The sequence below is a fragment of the Cucurbita pepo genome, chromosome 14, assembly GCF_057944985.1.
Source record: "Cucurbita pepo subsp. pepo isolate OVF chromosome 14, ASM5794498v1, whole genome shotgun sequence".
Lineage (NCBI taxonomy): Eukaryota > Viridiplantae > Streptophyta > Magnoliopsida > Cucurbitales > Cucurbitaceae > Cucurbita > Cucurbita pepo.
In genome coordinates, this window is record NC_141811.1 from 6,480,902 (window position 1) to 6,500,112 (window position 19,211).

The 19,211-nt window shown below is 35.4% G+C and overlaps 3 protein-coding genes across 5 annotated transcripts; all 3 read right to left on the reverse strand.

The window, feature by feature from the left end:
• Nucleotides 1–4,614: 4,614 nt before the first annotated feature.
• LOC147789402 (uncharacterized) lies at nt 4,615–5,218 on the reverse strand. Its single transcript, XM_087117332.1, has one exon. The coding sequence runs from the start codon at nt 5,122–5,124 to the stop codon at nt 4,852–4,854; it is 273 nt and encodes a 90-aa protein (XP_086973458.1). The 5' UTR covers nt 5,125–5,218; the 3' UTR covers nt 4,615–4,851.
• A 944-nt stretch (nt 5,219–6,162) lies between these two features.
• On the reverse strand, nt 6,163–12,383 carry LOC111810862 (diacylglycerol kinase 1). Of its 3 annotated transcripts, none has more exons than XM_023697673.2 (13): nt 12,076–12,383; nt 11,166–11,386; nt 10,951–11,073; nt 10,665–10,793; nt 10,138–10,223; nt 9,552–9,648; nt 8,790–8,838; nt 8,063–8,145; nt 7,558–7,625; nt 7,212–7,286; nt 6,960–7,047; nt 6,747–6,863; nt 6,163–6,601 (listed from the first exon to the last, which is right to left on the reverse strand). In XM_023697673.2, the coding sequence occupies exons 2-13, from the start codon at nt 11,358–11,360 to the stop codon at nt 6,269–6,271; spliced, it is 1,443 nt and encodes a 480-aa protein (XP_023553441.1). In that variant the 5' UTR covers nt 11,361–11,386; nt 12,076–12,383; the 3' UTR covers nt 6,163–6,268. The 3 variants fall into 3 exon arrangements, with proteins under 3 accessions (XP_023553441.1, XP_023553440.1, XP_023553439.1); XM_023697672.2 differs by having other exon boundaries at nt 11,166–11,370; nt 12,076–12,382; XM_023697671.2 differs by lacking the exon at nt 12,076–12,383 and adding an exon at nt 11,788–12,062 and having other exon boundaries at nt 11,166–11,370.
• A 3,573-nt stretch (nt 12,384–15,956) lies between these two features.
• LOC111810070 (calcium-binding protein KRP1) lies at nt 15,957–16,645 on the reverse strand. Its single transcript, XM_023696624.2, has one exon. It carries the CDS (start codon nt 16,404–16,406, stop codon nt 16,050–16,052), a length of 357 nt encoding a protein of 118 aa, XP_023552392.1. The 5' UTR covers nt 16,407–16,645; the 3' UTR covers nt 15,957–16,049.
• Nucleotides 16,646–19,211: the final 2,566 nt, after the last annotated feature.

The window sequence follows — 19,211 nt, forward strand, 5'->3', positions numbered from 1 at the left end:
TTGCTCGTGGAAGGACTTCTACTTGGCAAAGGAGCGAATGTGGAGAGTCCCGATCAAAGTCGAGTGGTAGATCTGATAATCGGAGAAAACTTGATAAAAATGAGTGTGCATATTGTCGACAGAAAGGCCATTGGAAAAAAGATTGTCCGATCTTAAAAGAGAAGGGGTCGAAGTCCAATGTGGTCCTATCATATGTGTCCCAACAGAGAGATGTTATCCGCCAAACCAGTGAATAGATTCTTAATTCTGGGTGCTCCTATCATATGTGTCCCAACAGAGAGATGTTTTTGGACTTCAAAGGGTTCAATGGTGGAGTTGTGTATATGGGCAAGGATAGTAGTTGTAAGATGATGGGAATCGGCTCAGTACAAATCAAGATGTTTGATGGGATTATACGAAAACTCAATGATGTGAGGCATGTCCCTGACTTGAAGAAAAATTTGATTTCCCTTGGCGTTTTGGATGCGATTGGTTATCGTATCATTTTGAAAGGAGGGAATTTGAAAATAGCTCGTGGAGCTTTGGTGTCAATTAAAGGAACTAGAAGAGGTAGCATATACTACCTCAACGGAACCACAATAATTGAGCATGCTGCTGTGGCAAGTTCGAAAGAACAAGACATATCGAAATTATGGCACATGAGACTTGGGCATGCTGGTAAGAAGGCGCTTCAGACATTGTGAACCAAGGAGTCCTTAAGGGTGCCACAACTGGTAAAATTGATTTATGTGAACATTGTATATTTGGTAAACAAAAAAATGTGAAGTTTTGTACGGCTTACATCAAATAAAGGGCATTTTGGATTATGTTCACACTGATGTATAGGGCCCTACGAAGAATGTCTCATTGAGAGGAAAGAGGTGGTTTGTCACCTTTATTGATGACTACTCGAGGAGAGTTTGGATGTATCCCATGAGGCACAAAAACGAGGTTCTCCAAATCTTCTTAGAGTGGAAGAAAATGGTAGAGAATCAGACGCGGATAGGAAAATCAAAAAGTTGAGATCAGACAACGGTGGAGAATATACTTATGATCCATTTCTTAAAGTATGTCGAGATGAAGGGATCGTTCGACACTTCACTGTTCCTGGTAAGCCACAACAAAATGGAGTTGCTGAGAGAATGAACCAGACATTAATAGAGAAGGTTCGATGCATTTTGTCTCAAGCAGGATTGAGTAAGACATTTTAGGCTGAGACTCTCAGTTATGCAGTTCACTTCGTGAATCGTTTACCTGTTTCTGGAAATGGTGGGAAAACTCCGCTTGAGGTATGGTCAGGTACTCCTGTTACTGATTATGATAAATTGCATGTGTTTAGGTGTCCTGCCTATTATTATGTGACACACTCAAAGCTAGATTCTAGAGCAAAAAAAGCCAAGTTTAAGGGCTTTAGCAAAGGCGTGAAGAGCTATAGGTTATGGTGTCTAGAAAAGTAAGATTGTTAATAGTCGAGATGTGACATTCCATGAGTCTGGAATGTTTTTGCAGGAAATTGAAAATAATGACGAGGCATTGAAGTAGGTGGAGAAGGTGGTGTTCTCTCCTGATATGGTTGTTTCTACTGAAAAACCTATTGATCAGGTAGATAATAACTCTGATGTCTTAGAACCGGAGGAGCAAAGCCTTGTAAATGAAAGAGTGGAGGAACCTGAGTCCATCGCCAGGAATAGACCACGAAGGGAAATTCGAAAACCTGCAAGGTTTGATGATCTGATAGCATATGCTTTCCCTTTGATTGATGGAGTTCCCAACAACTACAAAGATGCTATCCAGAGAGATAAATCAAATTTGTGATTTGGTACAACTCCCAAAAGGTAAGAAGGAAATTGGTTGTAAATGGGTTTTCGTAATAAAAAAGATTTTTCTGGTATACTCGACTTGTGGCTAAAGGCTATGCACAAAAAGAAGGTATTAATTACAATGAAATTTTCTGATTTGTGGTAAAACATTCTTCCATTCGAATTTTGTTGGCTTTGGTTGCTTAATTTGATCTTGAGCGTGTACAACTCGATGTAAAAACTGCATTTTTGCATGGAGATTTGGAACAAGAAATATATATGGCGCAACCGGTTGGTTTTCGAGTAGTTGGACAGCAACATTTGGTATGCATATTGAAGAAATCTTTGTATGGGCTGTGAAGCAATCTCCACGCCAATGTTATAAAAAGTTTGATCATTTCATGGTAGAGCATATGTATACTCATAGTCAATTTGATCATTGTGTGTATTATCGGTGTCTTGATGATGGATCGTTTATTTATTTGCTCTTATATGTTGATGATATGTTAATTGCTTCAAAGAAACAGGTGGAGATTGATAAGCTCAAATATCAGCTTTCTAAAACATTTGAAATGAAAGACTTAGGCAATGCAAAGAAAATACTTGGAATGGAGATAAGCGACGATCTACTACGGGTTATTTATTTACTATGGCTCTCATGAATAGAGAGTCTTTCCTTCAAGTTGAGGATTTTGGTGGACCTGTTTGTTGGCGTTCAACATTGCAGTCTACTGTTGCACTGTCTACCACCGAAGTAGAGTATATGGCAGTAATGGAAGCTTTTAAAAAAGCTATTTGAAAGCATGGGTTGATCAATGACTAGGGTAATTTGCCAGAACATATAGATGTGTTTTGTGATAGCCAGAGTGCTATTTGTTTGTCAAAAAAATCAAGTTCATCATGTACTAAACATATTGATGTCCGTTTTCACTTTATTCGAGAAATTATTAGTGAAGGGGACATTCGTTTATTAAAAATTGGAACTTGCTAATATGTTGACAAACGTGATCGCTCGTGAAGAGTTCTGACATTGTTTGAATTTCATCAACGTTGGAAGAAAGGAGTAGTGCGTTGACGTGGTAGCAACCAACTCAGTTATCAACCTGGAGATCTTATGACAAGGTGGAGATTGTTGTAAATTGTATAAGTTTTTATTTGATTGGTTATTTGGATTAGATTTGATTTGGTTATTTGAATTAGATTTAGTCATACCAGATTTAGTTATATATTGGGATTTGATATAGAAATTTGATATCTGGATTTGGGAGAGTTTTGATTGTCACATTGTATTTGTTGAGTGACATATTGGTGAGAGTTCTTTGTAGTGTGATAGTGAGGTATTCACTCGTAACACTTGGTTTATTAGTGATTGGTTGCTACCCGTGGACGTAGGGAAACTTCTTCTCTCCAAACCACATAAATATCTTGGTGTCTCTTTGTGTAATTTCATTCATGGGTGTTGTGAGTACATTTGTTCCGCTTTCGACGCACAACAGATCGTTGGTATATCAACGCTCATTAAAATGCATATAAATGCTATTGATCATTTTAATCATATAACTAATTAGTATTCAATAGTATATCAATGTGTACATGAGGATAAATATTTGAGTTACAAAAGACGTGTATTTTTATAAATCAAAAGAAGAAAGAATTCTACTTTTATAAGAACCCGACTTTAAATATAATACAATTGGACATATTTGAAGCCACTAAGTAAAGTAACCTAATAAAGCAACCGAAAAGATAACAAACTTCAAACGTAGAAGTAACGTCATAAATCTGAATATGAAATCATTATAAGCTTTTAAAAAGTGTTTTAAAAAAGATGCCAAAGTAAATTGAATGAAAATTTGAAGTTAAATGTATTTAATTTAGGGCAATTGAAAAGAACAAATACGGGTGAGTGGAAATAATTTTCAAGTAATTCAAGAAGCAAGGGAATGTTGTGACCATTCTCTTGGTACGAGAGGTATATGAATAAATAGAAATTTTTGAATCTCGGTTAGTTGGGTCTATGTATAGAATTTTTAGTACCTGATATTGTAGTTGCATGATTCTACCTTCCAAATATTTAGATATATCAAATCAAGTATTCGAAATATCATTGGTATTAGAAAGGTTAGTTGGTAAGTAAGAATATGATTGACATTATAAAAGAGGTATATGAATAAACCGAGATTTGTTGGCGTGTAATGGGTAAGAACTATATTGTGTCCGTTAGTGTTAAATGCAGTTAGGGGGTGTAGAATCCGTGTGAACGGTTACTATTTTGTGTCCGTTAGTATTAAATGCAGGTAAGGGGGGCAGAATGCGCCCAACTTTTTCTATAACAACAACAGACCATTGTTTGGTAGGTAATCAGGGAGGGATCTCTACATTCATATTCATATCATACCATTGATATCATTCCCTAAATTAGGGAGCCAATAATCGTTACCATGAAAGTTTATTGCTCATATTGAGAGTTTATGCTCAGAGGAACAATATCATTCCAATGGGTAGAATAGTGTTCATTTAACATAGTATCAGAATCATGTCCTCAATTTAGCCATGTGAATAAAATCCTCAAATGTCGAACAAAGTACTCCAAGAGAAAAAGGAGTTTTAGACTCCTCGGAAGCATAGTAAAACATGACAAACTCCAACCGAAAAAGAGTCAAACCTCGATTAAGGAAAAATTAGGGAATGATGAGTTTTCAATAGACTAATATTCTCTCCATTGAAGTGAAAACTTATGTGAAGCCAAAGGCGAGGCCTTTCAGTAAACTAAAGCAAAACCACTAAAACTTATGCTTAAAATAGACAATATTATACCATCATGGAGAGTCGGGAGTTGCCCTCGTAATTTTGGAGTATCCATTCATTGCTAACCAAAACCAAACCTCTTTACAAATTGGCAAACTTGAAGCCCAAAACACAAAGAAAAGATAAGAAGAAGATGAGAGCCTATATTAATATATGCTAACTAAAAAAACATTGTATATTCCAAGCTTCCACCAATTTCAGAGCACAGCACCAAGAGTAGAAGAAGAAAGGCAAGAAATTGACGAAACCCCATGAAGGAAAAGGTCTAGAATCTGATGGTACTTGGACCCAAACACCCCAAATCCATGACTTTCCTCATCTTCTCCTCTCTAGACTTGTTGATCTGGTTGGCAATGGCGGAAGAAGAGGAAGCAGAGAGCTTCTTAGCTTGGTAGTAAGATCTGAGCTTGCTATTCCCGTGTTGGTGGAGGGATTTGATGAGGTTGTTCCAACGGCAAACCCCTTGATCCTTCATGGCCTCCACGGCGCCGATGCTTGCCGCCACGAACCAGGCCCTGCAAGCCGCACTCCGAGACATTATATGCTCTGTTTTCTTTTTACCCTCTGTTTCGGTTTCGTTAATCGATTCTCAATCGATGAGTGGGTTTTCTCTTGCAGAAATTGGAGTATATATATATATATATATATATAGAGAGAGAGAGAGAGAGAGAGAGAGAGAGAGAGAGAGAGAGAAAGGAGAGGGGAAAGAAGGATTGAGGAAGCCATGGTTTTGAGGACAAAACTAGGTGCTTTCAAAAGGGGTTCCTGTATTTTCCAAGAAAGGAGACCGCGTTTACGCTCCCTTTTTTTCATTTAATTTTTAATTATTTACTGTAATTTCAATGCCTAATTATTATATTATTATAATTATTATATTTTATTTTTAACCCATCAAAAATGGGGAATGGAAGTTCGATTTCCTTCCGGAACCTTCGATGCAAAGGGGATCCAGAAATAATTTTCTTTTTTTTTTTTTCTTTTTTTAAGGAAAATAAAAACAGCTGTATTTTGTATTTTGGCTTGTTGTTTTGGTTTTAAATTCTCTTAAATCAATTTAATTTATTAAATTTTTTAATATGGCTAAGTGTTGGAACGTTTTTTTTTTTTTTTTTTTTTGAAAAAATAGAAATAAATTCAAATTCAAATTTAAAAAGCCATACTATTCTATTTTAATCTATATATTTTAAATATTTGAATTAAATCTTCATACTTTTAATTAATTTATAAAAAACTAGTTTCTAATATTAGATTGTCATAAATTATTTTTGGAAAAGTAAACAAAAAAAAAAAAAAAAAGTTGGGTGTGTTGTCCCATGGATTTGGTATTTAACCCACAGATATGTTATCATGGAACTATTTTTACAAATTTGTTAATTTTAAATAATTCATTGCGTACAAGAATACCCTTTTAAACATATTGCATATCACCGTATGAGGATGAAAACAAAATATTTTTTATAAGGATGTAGAATTATCTCCTTAGCAGACGAGTTTTAAAAGCTTCGAGAAAAAACTCGAAAGGAAAACTGAAAAAAAAGACAATATCTATCTACCAACGAAACTACACTACAATCTCTTACAGCTGAAGCAACTACTTCATTCATCAATCAATCATATCAAATCATGATCATTCATATACACCAAAAACCAAAATTAAGATAACCCAATACGTCTGTGTGTACCTATTGATAATGAACTATGTCCCTGTCGTCCACAAACTTAAACGTAGAAGCTGCACCAAACTTCTTTACCACCACATGTTCTTCTTCTGCAAATTTATCATCCCTGTTGATATAATAATCTCTGTTGCCGTAATTGTGAGTTGAAGAAGGGTCGTGCACGCTTTTAGCTCGGCACGGTAGGTTGGCGAGCATGTTGACTCGACCAGAATGACTAATTTCTATCGCCACTTTGTCATCTTCCACAGAAAGGGGTTGCTTCCATGGCTCCCCATCAATTCTCATGTACGTGTGGTTAATTGCACCTTTATGAAACTCGAAGTGAACCCTTCTTGCCTGCATCAATATTAGGAATGGGGCAACCAAGAGTAGTGTTAGTTTCATTCGCACAGCATCAGAGGGAGGTGATTTACTACAATTGTGTCAGTTCGTTAAGAGTGTTTTAGAATCTGATCCAATTCTGGTTTTTGCTTGAAGTTACCTGACCAAGACGAGTTCCATGTCCATTTGGCGCAAGCAGGACGAGCCCATGCCAAGCGTTTCTAAAACCAACGATCTCAATAAGCCCATCATCCACATATGGAGGAGTTAGATCTCTCTGTAAGACATAACATTATGTAATATGTTAATTACAACCAGAATGATCTAAACAACAGCTCGCGGTTTAAGAGCGGAAAACAAGCTTGGAACTAACATCATGTAATTTATTTTTGCTTGGATCTCCCCAAGGATCAAGTCCACCAGAAAAACTTGGCAAATTGAGACAAATTATAGATCTGATACTGCATTTGAGATTGGAAAGAGTGTGTCAAAGCCTATTATCCATTTTTAAGGAGATCAATCATTTGCACCTCCGCCATGTGCAGAAAGTAAACATTTCATATGACGCAATGTTAGGCAGCAAAATGAACAACCAACCCATTGAAAAAAGGTTATTTTGAATCACCTTGAGGGAATCACGAGGTCCTCCCAGATACCTTCCCTCCTCATGATCTTCACCGCTGCAAGATTTGCTATGTTCCTGCATTACATCAACTCATTCTAAATCACAGAATGTTGACATTGACAAGAACTAGCAACTAGTTGCTAGTTGAAACTAAGGCAGATAACACGACCTAAGGTCCAGACATAAAGGTACAACTATCATATTTTTCTTTTTAAACAATTACGAATGTTGCTTGGGTTAGTTCATGCACACCAACTCTGGGATAAACACTGAATTAAATATAAACAATGATCTAGACAGGTGACCACTGCTTAAATAATCATATAAAGATAAACCAAAGACATACCTGGAAGGAGGATGACATAAAGGAGAAACAAACCATCCTTGTTTACAAGCAATCTTCAAATATGCTTTCTGCCTCAACCAAAAAAGACATTGATTGTTTAGTATAATTAGAACAAAAGTATTGGTAAAGACGCAAAAGTAAATCAATTGAAGCACATGTTAACCTAGAAAAACTATAGAAAAGCAAAACATACAGGTACCCATCATTTAATGTAGAGCGGATATAATCATGAGACATAACATGCCAAATGTCTAGCGAGCTAAATTATAGATAATTTAAATATAATATATTTCATCTCCGACAATGTTCTAGTACTACAGATATCAGGAAAAGTCTTGGATTGTCGGCAGTTGACAACTGGCAAGGCTCCCTCCCCATTAATAAGGATCAAATTTACTTGGCACGTGAGAAAGATTTAACAATGGAGAATTATTGGTCATTTTTCGTGCAAATCCTAAAGGTAAATTAAGGTGTTTCAGACTTGAAAGGAAAAATAAATCATTACCTGATTGGTTAATTGATTCTTAAAATTTTCTGGATTCAACTTTCTCTCGGAGTGAAAAGCATATGATACCTGAGCATCCATTCCTGTATAGACCATTCATCAAATTTCTGAGGAACTCAATTGGAATGTTTTTAAGTTTACCTGTACCAGGCAGAAATTAAAATAGAGCTTCATCATTGTACATGGATTATGCTAACATTGTCTATTATAAAATAGTTAAACTATCATACAACGCCAAAAGGCATAGTCCAATTGTACTCCATATCAAGGTCAAGATTCCTTATGTTGTTTAAAAAAAGGATAATTCTAGTAATCCGACCCCATATCATTACTAAACACAGTATATCGCGGTTATGATAATGTAGGAGGGTTGTGCTATAGGGCTATTCTTGATTTGATCTTAATCAAATAAAGGTAAAGAGCTAGTCACTTTTGCTTCTTTGCTCGCTCAGTAGCTGACTAAAGTCGAAATTATCTGTGGAGGCATGTAAAAACATCGTGGCTGCAGAATTTGAATGACAAATCTGTCGTTGGAATCAGAAAAGTATACATGAGGAATAATTGATAGGGTTGGAGGCTTGCATTACTAAACCCATAGCTCAATCAAATGAAGCCACATGATTCAAATCACCCACGCTATTTAACCTTTTTAACAATATACTTTTAATGTCATTACATAATGATTCAGTGAAGTGATAGAATGTGATGAAGCAAAAAAAATTCTTACCAATACTGAAGTAATTCCAAAATCCACCACGAAATAGATGCCAACCGTCCTGAAAACGGCCAAAACAAGGTGAAAAACATAGACCACAATACCATACAAAGAAAAGAAAAAAAAAATCACACCAGTAAAAAGCTAGCAAACTCAAGCCCGACCCCTAATGAGTAATTGAAAATCTCTAGTGTTAGTGAATAATAAAAGAATAAATAAATGAAATTCTTGCAGCAATACAGAAATCCAAATATAGGCTTGTTTTATTTCCTAGCTAATTAGGATACTATTCTAAAACTCAACTCCAATTGGAGTAAGAAGTACTTAATGTTGCTTTTAGAAAAATATACTTGATGCTTTGAAATCCTAATTCTAAACTTCGCTATAAACCTTGATTCAAACCAATTAGTTGAATTTAATGTAACAATTGTTAAAACCTGTTGATGCCCTCTTGAGGTGTAGAGGTAAAGTTTACTATTTTCTTTTCTATTTTATTACTATTTCTTTCCAATCAATCCATGAATTTAATTTCATAATTCAACAGGACCAATCAGAGTGTTCTTTATCCCTCTGGTGGTGTCCATATTTTAGGTACGCCTTCATTTTTCTCGTGAAATTTTTAGTTTCCTACCGATGGATTGTGAGCATTAGTGCTTGAGTCAGAACAGTTTCAACATGCTAAACATATAAGCAGTGGAAAGAATCAAAAGGAAATTTTTTAAAAAATAAGAACCAAGACAAGTTTACTATATTTTGGTTTACAGGCTGGGATACCTGATGGAATGCGTGCAAACAGTGAGGCAGCTCAAGAGATGCAATAGAATCAGAAGAACCTTCCTTCGGACTTCGCATTCTCATGAGAATATGCCAGCTGGAATACAAAAAAAATTGAGTTTATGAAGAAAACAATAACAGTTTCATTCTTATTGACCAAAAAACTTTTCCATTTCACTAAAATTCAGTAAACATATTAAATATGTGCAATGATAGAAACTGCGCCTGATTCTGAGCAACAAAGCTTTTGATCTACAGCCATGCCGGTGCAGCATTCAATTAACAGATAGTTATTTAAGACAAAATGACTAGTTGATCTAAAAAGGAGTAGCTTGGTAATACCAGAATCATGCCACAATTATCTATATTTCCATCCACTAAATAACTCCCTTAGTCTGCCCATGCATTGGTGATGTGAGTTGAGAATTAATCATATTATTTCACACTTCAATTGATAAACATTTGTAATGACAATGTTTAAATATACGTACATCATACACCCTTACACTACATAATTAGTTGATCATGCTAGAACAAATTTTTTTTTAAGAAACATGCTTGGATTTGGCGTTTATAGATGTTTTACCTATCAATCTTCATTTCTCTTGCACTCCTTACTTGACTCAAGAATAATTCAACGGATTCACGGTCTGTGCCAGGATTTTTCTTTCCCTGTGAATTAACAACAGTTACTATTTTCAAACTCAGACTTAAATCAGTCCAAGCACCAAGAGTAATGTACACAGAAAGCACAATTGACATGGTGCCTGGTAAAGTGACAGCTCATATAAGTGATTGCATAGAAAAAACTTCTGAACAGGCTCGAAATATTAGGAAATGCTAAATGTCTTGCCAGGAAATAGACATGATTGGTTTTGTCAGAGTTTACATTGGATAAGACCATTAGAACATCTTCCAGTGAAATGACTAAAATTTCTAAGCCAAATACTAAACAAAATATACAAGTTGAGATTTTCTGATCCGTTAACATTTTAATTTAATCCCGTGAACATGAAGAACATAGCCTTAGATAATATGAGTGTAAACACCATTATCCATATAGATAGCCAAAAAAAATATCAAAAGCACAGGTGTAACAAAAGAAAAAGATACCCAGCCGAAGGAAAAGTGAAGGTTGTTTCCAGTTCCCAATGGTACTGTAGCAATTTTAGGTGGATGAGGCAGTCTCATATCAGAAACTACTCCAAGAAGCCAGCTTGCAGTACCATCTCCACCTGCAACCTGATAATTAGAATCACATATTAAGAGCAAGGAGTAGAGATTGGTGATAATTGACAACTTATGGCCTCGACAATTGATGAAACCGTAACAGACACTCAATCATGTGTTCTCACTGGTAGACAATATAAGTGAAATCCCAACTCGACAAGTAACTCACAATTAGTTTAAGATTCTTTTCGATATGAGCAGCCAAGAGATCTCCCTTGTCCTTGAGCATGCCAAGGTTATGATAAAGTCGATGTAGCACCTTGTCAGGAAGACTCTCTCCCAGATCAAAAACCTGAAGAAAGTTGCCTCAAATTCGGACATCCACAACCGTAAAAAACTCAAAAAAGAAATAATAATATCCTGCATTAACACAGGTCAAATTACCTGATTTTTATTGAGAAGAGAACGGTATCTGACAAGGAGTTCACCTCCAAGCTGACCGCCACTTTTGGAGTTAATGAAAACAATTACTGGACAAACAGGGGGATGGCTAACTCTTTCCACCTCTGATCCAAGAGATAAAATATAGTTGGGAACAAAAAAGTCCTTCAAGTTAATCTCAGACATGATGCTTCCCATTGCTAAAAGCCTGTTGCAGAGGAAATCTTTTACAAGGCATTAATATATAGTACTCGACTAACTAATGATAAGCCTACATGCCTTACACCTCAATTTTGAAAAGTATTTCAAACTCAAAACTTCCAAGCAAGAATGTCACTGTACCGCCTAGTGTACTCATAAAAAGACCTTTGACATTTCAAAACGAAAAAAGTGTAGATGTTTTGACCTTTACCATGGACCCAAAAGGAATCAGACAACCACCCTTATGGTGGTCAAGATTGAATAGCTGGAAAACCCTTTGTCTACCTTTGGAAAATAAAAGTTCAGAACATACGACATTTTCTCCTTCTAGAAACGTGCTCAGGAATGTAACAAGGTGAATATCTTGTTACGAATCCAGAGCCCAAAGTAAATAATTGTAGGACCTTTTAGGACATGAACATACTTCCCTTTAACTCTGTACGCAGAACGAGACACAAAATCAAAAAAGAATTCCTCCATCTCTCAGAAAAAGAGCAGAAACTTCAATTTCCAGCCATTAGAAACGTAAAAAGAAGAGAACCCCCCAAAATTAGGAATCGAAATAGAAATTGATCAAAAGCCCAAATGTCCGAGACGTAGAAGCAAAAGAACACGATCGTACAAAAAACGAAATCACAATAAAGATAAGGGAATCAGATGCATAGAAAGATTAGACGATTAAGGAATCAAAAGCAAGAGACAGCCTCAATACCTGGAAACGAATTCGTCGCGGAGATTCAAAACGGTCAGGGAAAGATCCAATGAAAGCTTAAAACAGAAGCAATTACGGGGGGATGGTTTGTGGGTCGTTTTCCATGACGAAACAGGAAGCAATAAGAAGGAGAAAAGAGACGCAGAATCGAAACTTCTTGGCGTATTCGTCTTACCATTTCAACGAACGTAAAGGAATTTTGGGAAAGAGAGGTGGGAAATGTTCTTCACCTGCCTTCCCTTTTGTCGTCTGAAATTTTTCCTCGTCTTCGCGCCAACCCCATCGTCCATTTTTCTTTTTTGTTTTCGCTGCTAAATTAATAAAAATTACTCTTAAAAAATATATTAATAATTTCCTTAAATTTAATAAATAAAAATTAAATAATCTTTAAACTTTTAAAAATACTCTTACAAAATCAATAATATTTTTTTTTTTTTTACAAGATTTTAAAAATAAGGAAAGTTGTATTATTAAGACAGTCAAATTTTTAATAAGTTTATAATAATATTTTTGTGAAGAAAAAGTAAAATAATAATTAAATCCCCGTTGAAATTACACCAACTTATCATAGAAATCATATTGTTAATTAATTAAAATATTATAATATATTAATAAAAAAATTGTAACTTATTTTTTCATTTAAAGCATGTTAGATTTTAATTTTATGATTTTAAAGGTATATTCATTGTATCCATATTGATAAAATTAAATATTAGTTTGGCATACCTTTTAAAACACTTTCATTTTTATTTATTTATTTATTTATTTTGTAAAACCAATGTTGATTATTCGAAATGATTTTTAACCCAAAAAAAAAAAAAAAGATTCTATTCTTCTCAAATAAGACTCTGGCTAATAAACTAATGCAAGTTAGGGAAGATGGAACATTAAGATTCGAACCGAGAATAAAAGTAGCACTAAAATTATTGAAAGACGTTCGGAACTATCCCACTTTCAATTTTATATCTACTAGAGCATCGAAAATTTTAAATTTTTTTAAAAATTTATCTGCTATGTATAAATTTAAATTTTATATCTAATAACATATTTTCAAATTTTTGTATTTGTTTGAAATAAATGTTTTTATATGGGTTCAACTTTGGGTTGTGTTTCCATTGTTAAGTGCTGTTGTTTCGGTTGAAAATTTGGACGGTAGATGTGAATATTTCAATTGGGTTGAAAATGTAGGGAAATAGAGTAACAATGATTGATACTTACGTGTTGAAAAATGAACGATAAAGGAAAGGCATCAAATTTCTATGACGTAAGAATATATTTACTTTATTTGTAGCATTGGTCAAAGTTGACTATAAAAACCGACACATTAATAGAATTATTTATATGACTAGATGTTTGGACCAAGTTAAATTACCCAACCAAAATCATGAACGTTGTGTTGGCTTGGGTTGAATTTTTTGAAAACTTAACGTTTGTTATTTTTTTTTTGTTGAGTTAATCTGATCCATTAAAAAATAGGGTTGCAATTCAATTCAATCCAATCCTACCATATTTTTATAACTGATTTTAATCGGTGAGTCATGACTAAGAAATATTTAATGTAAATAAAAGGCAGACAAAAAATTATAAATGAATTTTAAAATTTTATTTCTCAAACAAGTTTATTTTCTCTCAAAGGTGTTCCATTTCTAAAGAGATGCTTTAAGAAATAAAACATAAAGCAATGAGACTTCTAAATTTAAAATTCTTTGACCAGAATATTAGAATATTTCAAATACTTTTCAACTATTTATTTAGCATCCATTACGTATTAAATTTGTGCACAAAATAATAAATATGACTTATCGGTTAAATATAAGTTACTTCAAGCGGATGACTCTTTGATTATTGGTTCATCCACAGAGTATGATGCAGCAAAGGCATCAGATAATATTCATATCATATGGAATTTATTATTGAAATTAGTCTTTGTTTTAAGTTCTAGATCATGCTCGAGTCGATGATCAAAAAAAAAAAAAAAACTTTGACAAAAAAATGTTTACCCAAATGTACTTGTCAAGTTGTAGGGATGATAATTTGGTGCAGCTATTCTATCAAGATTTTTTGAGAAAAAAGAAAGGTGCACACCATTTGGTCAAAAACCTCGTCTAAGCTTGGCCGCCGAACAACAAACAAGCAGGATTGAACTCATCTCCAGTTTCCATAGATGGAGGGGGCAAACTCTTCGGCAAAAGAACCACAAGTATTTGGACTAAAATACATATCTATACTAAGAAAAGGTTGGAAATAAAATTATATTCATTGTGTCAATCTCCCATTTCTGGTATAATATCCACATCAAGCCTTGAAATCGTTTTCGTAACTTCTATAGAAGTGCTCAAAGTCTCTCGAATGCTGTTTTTGATGTATTTGGTGTTTGAATCCCGAGAAGTCCCTCCAGCCATATTGAAAAACATGTTTTTATATAAAAATTAGATAGTGTTAAGATGTTGTCTCTAAACTGAGCATATTTTCCACCCTTTTCTTTATTTTTGTAGCATTGTGACGCTCTAAGCAACGTCTCGAACATACCTTGGTGGTCATGCAATGTTTTAGCATTGCTACAATATTATGCAATGTTATACGCTCATTGAGTCAACCTACAAGGTAATGAGTATATAATAATTTATGTTATATTTTATTTAGTTAAAAAGTAAGTTTTTAAGTTCTTTTTCTTAAAACTATAATTTTATAATTTAGATCATTATAGTTTTTAGTTAATAAATTTTTTAAACAGCTTCAAACTAATAAAAACAAGTCTTCCAAAAAATAAAATACTCAATGAAACTTTATTTTATCAAGGAAAAAATAAATAAATAAACTCTAAAATTAAATTAAATAAGAATAAAAAGAAATCAATTAATGTTAATAAAATATACTAAAAAAATAATATATATATATATATATAATTAATTAATTAAACATTAATAAAATAATCAAATTGGGTTTAACATACAAGTTTGGTCAATTGCAACCTATCAATTAGACATCTGCACGAGATGGAGTGGGATGGGAACCATCCTTGCCACTTATTTCATTTTCTATCCCTATGAAATTTTCTATTTATTTTTGCACGTACCATGACAAAGATTTCTATCCCTATGAAATTTTCTATTTACTTTTGCACGTACCATGACAAAGATTCTCGCACTTGGCCCGTAGGTCTCTTCCAGAGTGGTATCTCACTGATGGCTCAGGTCCCTCGGAAGGGGGCCTTCTTAGCTGCGCAAGAAAGGCTCCGGGGGGCCTTCTTAGCTGCGCAAGAAAGGCTCCGGGGGCCTTCTTAGCTGCGCAAGAAAGGCTCCGGGGGGCCTTCTTAGCTGCGCAAGAAAGGCTCCGGGGGCCTTCTTAGCTGCGCAAGAAAGGCTCCGGGGGCCTTCTTAGCTGCGCAAGAAAGGCTCCGGGGGCCTTCTTAGCTGCGCAAGAAAGGCTCCGGGGGCCTTCTTAGCTGCGCAAGAAAGGCTCCGGGGGCCTTCTTAGCTGCGCAAGAAAGGCTCCGGGGGCCTTCTTAGCTGCGCAAGAAAGGCTCCGGGGGCCTTCTTAGCTGCGCAAGAAAGGCTCCGGGGGCCTTCTTAGCTGCGCAAGAAAGGCTCCGGGGGCCTTCTTAGCTGCGCAAGAAAGGCTCCAGGGGCCTTCTTAGCCCAAAGTCAGGCTCCGGGGGCCTTCTTAGCCCAAAGTCAATTTATAGGGTGGTCTTTCTGTCCAAGCACAGGTAGTCCGCATCTTCACATATATGTCAATTTCATCGAGCCTCTCTCTGAGAGAGTGCCCAGATCGTTACATCTTGAGAGAGAATACCCAGATCGTTACATCTTATAAAATTTTAATTAATGTATGTCTAAATTATAAGGATATAATTTGAAAGCTAAAAATTGCAACACAAGTTAATGGCTTAATGGCTTTTTGTTTTCCAGTATATTCAAAAAGTGAAGTAAATAAATCAGTAATTAATAATAATTACAAAATAAAAAGAAAAATCAACAGAAGCCCTTAAACTCTTGGTTTAGAGCATCCTCGAGCAAGAACCATGATTCGTCCATCAATTCAGGGCTCAATCTGAACATAAGAACACAAAACTCCATCTGATTGAGAGCGCCATCGCCGTCGAAATCCCCCTCCCTCAACATTTCTCTCAGATCCTCATCGCTCAGATCCGCCAGCCCTAGCGCCGCCGCGTTTCTCTTCAGACTCTCGAAATCTATCACCCCCTTCTCTCTATCCTTCAGAAGATTGAATCCATTGCAAAGCTCCCCGATCAGCCCCTCTCCGCCCAGCCTCTCCGCCATCTTCGGCAGCCAGTCCTCGAATCCGGATTGGTCTGCGACAAACGCCATCGGAGTAAGAAAGCGAGATAGAATTAGGGATTAGGAATTAGGGATTAGGAATTAGGGATCAGGAATTAGGGATTAGGAATTAGGGATCAGGAATTAGGGCTTGAGTTTGAGCTGAAGAAGGGGGAGTGGAGAGGGGGATGATATATAGGGGGGGAAGACCGAAGAGTAAAGAAGAAGAAGAAGGAGAAGAAGGTCAATGGGGACTTCGGAGAAGGAGCGGCCATGGACGCCAACTAAGTTACAGATAATAAAGAAAGAGTGGTTACACGCTGATGCGGATTTGCAGGCTATGTCATTTCGGAGAAACCTCCTTCCAGGGGTATATTCGTCATTCTCTCTCAAAGATGCCATTCCAGTTCTGCCGTCCTTTCCGGGATTAGTCTGCTTCAGTCATAAATAGCCATGGAGGGTAGAATCGTCTTTTCCCCTCGAGGGTGCCAATATATAAATAACTAATTAAATGCACCGTCGATTATTATTAGTTGTGCGCACGTCTTTTATCAATTTTATATTTTACTAAAAAGTTAGTTTGATGTCTACATTTTAAGTTTAATTCCGTATTAGTTCATGTATTTTTTTAATGTACAATTTGATCATAATCTAACACAATGTAATGAAGTCTAGGTTATAAGTCATTCTAACCATGCTCGAGAGAGGCACGATACAAGAGTAGGTTTTTCTTTAGTAGCCTAAGCAAGGTACTATAAATAAGGTCACTATTATATACGTACCATAAACATTGAATGCTGAAGACTTCATTTAAATTTCATAAAACATAACCTTCAACTTAAAACACAGTTATTGTCTTACGTGTTTAAAAAATATCTCTAAAACGACACAACAAAAGACTAAATAAAATAAATAATCGTTTAAGTTAAAAACATCCTATTCTAGCCTAAGTCTAAGAAAATAAATACTACTATCCTATGCATGTGTCATGGTCTTGAGTTGCGATGCTGTCGTTAGCCATACACGAATGTCTTGCCTTAATCTGAAAAATGTAGTAGCACATGACTTGAGTATTTAAAGAAATACTCAGTAAGTGACTCCATAGTCTCGAGTTGCGATGCTGTCGTCAGCCATACAGGAATGCCTTGCCTTAATCTGAAAAATGTAGTAGCACATGACTTGAGTATTTAAAGAAATACTTAGTAAGTGACCCCACTATTGGGGTTAAATGCAACAATCACATGCAAACGAGATGATGAGACCTATCTTTCAATCTGTCTTCCTACGGTGCTGTTCTAACGGGTAATTTGGACGTGTATCATATACTCTACACACAGCCCATACATGTGAGTATGGGCTCACCAGTCAGTTCACACACCGCTGGGCCACTTTCCTTGTCTGACGAGTATACTCTGGGAGCTCCTTAGGCCGGACACCCGTTAGAACTAGTCACCGTCACGGCAGCGCTATGCAAACATAACGATTGTTGTCCTGCCATTGGATGTACGCGTCCGTACCCTCGTGATGGAGTAAGGGTATCCCCCAAATACATGAGCACACATAATGCATGAGTTCCCAAATATTTCTACTTTTATCATTAATGAATATAACCCAGCTATCATCTTTCATGCTTAACATGTCATTTCTCATTTTCAGTCTACTTATCATACATAATCCTAACGGGGTTACATTTCATTTCATTTGTCGTGATATCATGTCATTCATAACATGTTGTATACATACAATTTAGAAAACATAACATAACGCTCCATGCTTTTAACATGTCATTTCATAATGTGCAATTCATACAACAATTTCCTCAATGGTCACACAAAACAATCTAAACATGACACATCAAATCACATCACAATATTTCGTATCATAAATATTGAATATCGTAAACACTTCGTGGTCATATCGTTCCCTAACTTATCATAGCCTTAACGTTCTTACACCTATTACAGTCATATTGTTACGTGAACGTACCTTAGTCATATCATTACAGGAACGTATCCTAACGCTATCGTTCTATCAATCTATCACAAACCTATCCCTTTCTACCCATAACCTAACCGTATTCTTTCATCAATCTCTCCTATCCATAACACTCCGGTATGTAACCTAACCTTAACGTTTCATGAACATATTTTACTCCTATCGTCACATTTTGTTTCGTGCATCCTTCTCGTATCCTATCTTAAACCTATCATTGAACACATCGTACCATAATTATTATCATACAATTCACATATTATAACATAACATATACATAATATAAGCATACCGATTAACAGGTAATTCACACATATCAGTATATATGACACGTGTAGAACCACAGACACGTGTCAACATCAAATATAACCATGCTGATTGTAAGACCACTTACCTGGCAAGCTTAAGTCGTTGTCACGAATATATCTTTAATGAAAGTTCGATTCCTCCTTTAAAATCCGAGTCCACCTATGTGAGCCCATGACATCAGTTTCAAGTTTGAAATCTACACAATTATTTATCTAATTTACATAGGTCTATTGTTAAAAGTCTTGAAATGTTGATGTCTATAATTATATTTTTATTAAAAATCTTATTTTCCATGATTACTGTTGTATAAAGAGTAGATACGCTATTTCAAATTATTCTAGGCTTTACTACTCTCGTTTTTACTTTTTTTCTATATTTAGTTTGTGATTTTTAAATCTGGATCTCTGTTCCCAAATTTTTCCTTATTTGAGTGTTTACTGTTCACAAATTTTCTAAGTCTTTCTATTTTAATCTATTCATTTGACTACTAGTATAAATTTAATCTAATATTACTAATGTGACGTGATTTGCTAGAAATCGTATAAATGATTGACA

What these genes read in the sequence shown, in the direction of transcription:
- LOC147789402 (XM_087117332.1), bottom strand. Translation starts at nt 5,124, where the DNA reads ATGTCTCGGAGTGCGGCTTGCAGGGCCTGGTTCGTGGCGGCAAGCATC.
- LOC111810862 (XM_023697671.2), bottom strand. Translation starts at nt 11,843, where the DNA reads ATGGAGGAATTCTTTTTTGATTTTGTGTCTCGTTCTGCGTACAGAGTT. An exon ending in AAAAGAATCTTAAACTAATT is followed by an intron (nt 10,794 to 10,950) that starts GTGAGTTACTTG and finishes TCTAATTATCAG; the next exon opens with GTTGCAGGTGGAGATGGTAC. An exon ending in TTCACTTTTCCTTCGGCTGG is followed by an intron (nt 10,224 to 10,664) that starts GTATCTTTTTCT and finishes GTTAATTCACAG; the next exon opens with GGAAAGAAAAATCCTGGCAC.
- LOC111810070 (XM_023696624.2), bottom strand. Translation starts at nt 16,406, where the DNA reads ATGGCGTTTGTCGCAGACCAATCCGGATTCGAGGACTGGCTGCCGAAG.